This window comes from Parambassis ranga, chromosome 10 (genome assembly GCF_900634625.1).
Source record: "Parambassis ranga chromosome 10, fParRan2.1, whole genome shotgun sequence".
NCBI classification, from domain to species: Eukaryota; Metazoa; Chordata; class Actinopteri; family Ambassidae; genus Parambassis; species Parambassis ranga.
The window spans coordinates 24,084,660-24,089,659 of NC_041031.1; the positions used below are offsets into that span (position 1 = coordinate 24,084,660).

The 5,000-nt window shown below is 51.0% G+C and overlaps 1 protein-coding gene across 1 annotated transcript in view; it reads right to left on the reverse strand.

Moving 5' to 3' along the window:
• Positions 1 to 2,573: 2,573 nt before the first annotated feature.
• LOC114443085 (tripartite motif-containing protein 35-like) overlaps positions 2,574 to 5,000 on the reverse strand; it is a 17,521-nt gene continuing 15,094 nt past the window's right edge. The window contains exon 3 of the mRNA XM_028416992.1: positions 2,574 to 3,489. Within this exon, the coding sequence (XP_028272793.1) occupies positions 2,574 to 3,489 (916 nt within the window). The remainder of the gene's footprint in view (positions 3,490 to 5,000) is intronic.

Consider the following 5,000-nt stretch of genomic DNA (forward strand, 5'->3'; position numbering starts at 1 on the left):
ATATTCCAGCAGGGACTCAGAGGTGAGCCTCCAGCGCTCCCACAGCAGGGTCCACTTCCTGCAGGACACACCTGTAGAGTAGCAGCGTCACAGGGGGGGCAGGGTTAACCTGTCAACCATGTGATCCAGAGTTTCTGGACATGTTCCATCAACAAGGAGCATCTGTGTCTGACTGCAGGTTTGTGTGTCTGAAGTTCAGGGTGTTCCTGTGGAGGTCCTTAAAGTGGTCTCAGGGGTCCCTGCTGTGGATTCAGGAGCCGCAGACAGTCACAGGGTGTGTGTGTCTGTCTGTCCTGTGTGTGTCCTGTGTGTGTCTGTCCTGTGTGTGTCCTGTGTGTGTCCTGTGTGTGTCTGTCTGTCCTGTGTGTGTCCTGTGTGTGTCCTGTGTGTGTCCAGTGTGTGTCTGTCTGTCCTGTGTGTGTCCTGTGTGTGTCCTGTGTGTGTGTGTGTCCTGTGTGTGTCCTGTGTGTATCCTGTGTGTGCCTGTGTGTGTGTGTGCCTGTGTGTGTCCTGTGTCTGTCTGTCCTGTGTGTGTGTCCTGTGTCTGTCCTGTGTGTGTGTCCTGTGTCTGTCCTGTGTGTGTGTCCTGTGTGTGTGTGTCCTGTGTCTGTCCTGTGTGTGTGTCCTGTGTGTGTGTCCTGTGTGTGTGTATCTGTCCTGTGTGTGTGTGTCTGTCCTGTGTGTGTCCTGTGTGTGTCCTGTGTGTGTGTGTGTGTGTGTCCTGTGTCTGTCCTGTGTGTGCCTGCGTGTGTCCTGTGTGTGTCCTGTGTCTGTCCTGTGTGTGCCTGTGTCTGTCCTGTGTGTGCCTGCGTGTGTCCTGTGTGTGTCCTGTGTGTGCCCTGTGTGTGCCTGTGTGTGTCCTGTGTCTGTCCTGTGTGTGCCTGTGTCTGTCCTGTGTGTGCCTGTGTGTGTCCTGTGTCTGTCCTGTGTGTGCCTGTGTGTGTCTGTGTGCCTGTGTGTGTCTGTCCTGTGTGTGTGTCCTGTGTGTGTGCCTGTGTGTGTCTGTGTGTGCCTGTGTCTGTCCTGTGTGTGCCTGTGTGTGTCCTGTGTCTGTCCTGTGTGTGCCTGTGTGTGTCTGTGTGCCTGTGTGTGTCCTGTGTCTGTCCTGTGTGTGTCCTGTGTGTGTGTCCTGTGTGTGTGTCCTGTGTCTGTCCTGTGTGTGCCTGTGTGTGTCTGTCCTGTGTGTGTCCTGTGTCTGTCCTGTGTCTGTCCTGTGTGTGTCCTGTGTCTGTCCTGTGTGTGCCTGTGTGTGTCTGTGTGCCTGTGTGTGTCTGTGTGCCTGTGTGTGAAAGAGGAAGCCTCCTCTTGTCTTTCCAGTTTGGGGCGTCCAGATGGGAAGTCATTTTTTATTCGTCTTGAGGCGGCTCTTCACATCTGTCGGCCCAGATGCTTAATGAATACAGAAGCAGGCCGAGCTGTCGCCTCATTAATACTGCAGCGGCGCGGGGAGCCCGGCCGGCCCCGCTGCCTCGTACCGCCGCCGCCCACCGCGTCCCGCCGCGGCTCCGGAGCAGAACGCGGCGCTGCGGCGTCCTTGGGGCCCGGCGCCGGCAGCTGGCGCCTCGCAGGAACAAAGCTGCGGCGCTTTGTCGGCCGAGGCGGCTCTGTGTTGTCACTAAAGGTCTTTATTGGTATTAATTGATGCCTTCCTGCTGCAGCTGGACAGGTGAGGGAGCTCCGCCTCCTGCTGCAGGTGAGCGCCGCTGACCCCGCCCCCTCTGAGATAAGGTCAGGTGATTGACAGCTGGAAGCAGCTTCAGCTAGAAAGGCAGCTGGAAGTTACCCTGTACAATGTAAGACTTTATCAAAGTAATGTAACTAATTACTCATTTAATTCTGCTCTCCTCACTGTAAACCTGAGGGTTAACCTAACAAAAGGCTGGACCCAGTATGTCTGTACTGAGGGGTCAGCACGCACACACACGCGCAGACACACACACACACACAAACACACGCGCAGACACAAACACACACACACAGCTGTACGTGTGGATGCAGCACTGTACATAAAGTTTTCTGAATCTGTAATTTAACGACTTTTTTCATTATCATGACATTCATTTTGAATTAAATGTAATCCAATGTAATTCAATGTAATCCAATGTAATCCAATGTAATTCAATGTAATCCAATGTAATCCAATGTAATTCAATGTAATTCAATGTAATCCAGTGCTTCCACGGGCTGCAGGTTAGTGAGCACAGGCTTCAACAGGGACACGTGGGATCTAACAGTAACGTGCTTTGAAGCAGGACGACTGCTGCTCTACCAACACAGGAACAGCAGACCTGTGTGTGTGAGCGCAACACGAAGCGGGTCGACTACAACCACACGGGCCTAAACAACGGATCAAAGTCCAACTGAAAGCTTCTGCCAGCTCCTCATGTGAGGGAAGCCAACGTATGGATCATGTTCCTGAATAAATACACAATGAAAGATTTGATCCATTGGTTATAAATATTGTTCTCTGTCCACTTTCACAGCTGACAGTCCTGAAGAGGAAACAGGAGCTAACATGCTAACAGGTAGCAAGATCTCCATCATCATCTTCATCATCTTCATCATCATCGTCATCACTGATCTACACTCACAGAGACTTTCACTGGTAAAATCTTCAGAGAATCATCATCCACATTACAAATGAATGCAAACACTCTCTCAGTGAAAGTGTGTGTGAAGGTGTGTATGTGTGTGTTAGTATCAGCATCAGAGAACGACAGCTTTCCTCTGTTCCAGTCCAGATTCACTCTGATCCTCTGGACCTTCTTCTGGACTGAGAGGTCAGTGACTGCAGCTGGTGGTGACTTTGCTCCATATTTATCTTTACAGAATATCATTCCCCACCATCCAGACCATATGTCTCTCTTCCTCTGTGCAGACCTCTCTGGATTATCAGGAAGCTTCTGTCTCCGTCCTCGTCTCATGCTGGTCAGATCTTCAGACAGGATGAGGTCTGGATCAGCAGTGTTTGGGTCCAGAACCAGAGGACTGTAGGAGACCATGTCCTTCATCTTGTTCCAGATGTTGAAGGTCAGGTTGCCCAGGTGTTTGGCCTGGTCTATCAGAGCTCCTGAGGGCAGCTGTGGATCATCCAGCAGGGGGCAGCGCTGGACTCTTTCCACTGCAGCCTTGTAGTTGTGCAGGAATGAGACGTCTGCAGCTCTCAGCTCCTCCTCTGTGGCTCTGACTGTGTCTGAAAGAGCTGCCATCTCTCTGCTCAGAGCCTCCATCTTCTTCCTCATCAGCCCACTCTTCTGCTCCTCTTCCTCCCTCAGTGCAGCCATCCTGGCCTCCTCTTCCTCTGCTAGAAACTGGTGCAGCTTCTCAAACTGCCTCTCTGTGCGTCGGGCCTGGACCTTAATGTGTTCTGCTGCTTGATCAAACTTCACTTGAACTTCTCCACAAACCTTTAACTTCTCCTTTAAGGGCTGCAGAGCTTCCTCCAGCTGCTTCCTGTGTTGTGCTGCAGCTTCATCCATGGGTCTGAATCTGTGCACACACACACTGGCTGCTCTTTACGAGGGTTTGGGACAAAGCCACAGCTTTAATGGGACCTAGGTAATGGTCCTTACAGTGACTGTGGTCCAGGTCTGTATCCTCTGACCTTCACGGTTGGCCAGCAGGGCTAAAATAATACTGAGAGTGAAGGAGCAGGAGAAATGAGCCTTTTAATTACAGCGCTTATTAAGAGGGGGGGGGGCATTTTGTCATTTAACAAATGAACTGATAACAGGAAGTGATCACCGGCCTGTCCAGGCTGTACCCCTCCTCTCAGGCATAGACAGCAGGGAGAGGCTCCGCCCCCGTGACCCTGACAAAGGCAGGTTCAGGTGGTGATGGACTGTGGGCTGACAGAACGAGTCTGATCAACTGATCAATAGCAAGTCTGAATAATACACTATGACACAGCGGCTGATAAACAACATATTTCCTAACCACAAAGAAATTCCTCTAAAACATTTGCTTGGATCGTGATGAGGCCTAAAAAATAAATCACTCTTTAAAGGTTGGGGAGGAGGTTTTAAAACTCAGTGAGAGCCAGGTTTAAAGTAAACACACGCCCCTTTCTCTCGGAGCTCACCTGAAGCCACGCCTCCAACCAGTCTGTGACCTCGGCCATCATGCACGTACCTCTCTGGTGCACAGAGCAGGAAGAGAGAGACAACCAGCCAATACTCCTACAGGGTCCACCCGGAGGATTGATGATGTTTTTATGTTTTATAGCTTCAGATGATTCATATTCTTCGTTTTAAAGTGAACTAATCGGTTGCTGTCGGATTGTAAAGAGAAGTTACACTGATTTAACACAAAGTGCATCAGAGTGAGACCTCCTGCCCGACCTTTAATGACAGAAAGCATTTCTTACTCTTCAACTTCAAACTTAAATATGTTACCTACATCTACATAAGATGTCCTGGACCGTTTCCTGAGGAGGACAGGTCCACAGAACTAAACCGCGCTGACTGAGCCCCGTCAGTGGACTGAACGTTCATCAAAGCTTAGTTCTACTGGAGGAAGGGATCCAAAAAAATCTGGACTGGGGCCCAGAGCTCGAGGACAGACGACAGAGCTCAGAGGGCAGAGGACAGACGACAGAGAACAGAGGACAGACGACAGAGCTCAAGGACAGAGGACAGAGCTCAGAGGACAGAGAACAGAGGACAGACGACAGAGCTCAGAGGACAGAGGACAGACGACAGAGCTCGAGGACAGACGACAGAGCTCAGAGGACAGAGAACAGAGGACAGACAACAGAGCTCAAGGACAGACGACAGAGCTCAGAGGAAACACGACAGAGCTCGAAGACAGATGACAGAGCTCAGAGGACAGACGACAGAGAACAGAGGACAGACAACAGAACAGAGGACAGACAACAGAGCTCAGAGGACAGAGAACAGAGGACAGACAACAGAGCTCAGAGGACAGACGACAGAGCTCAGAGGACAGAGAACAGAGGACATGGGACAGAGGACAGAGAACAGAGGACAGACGACAGACGA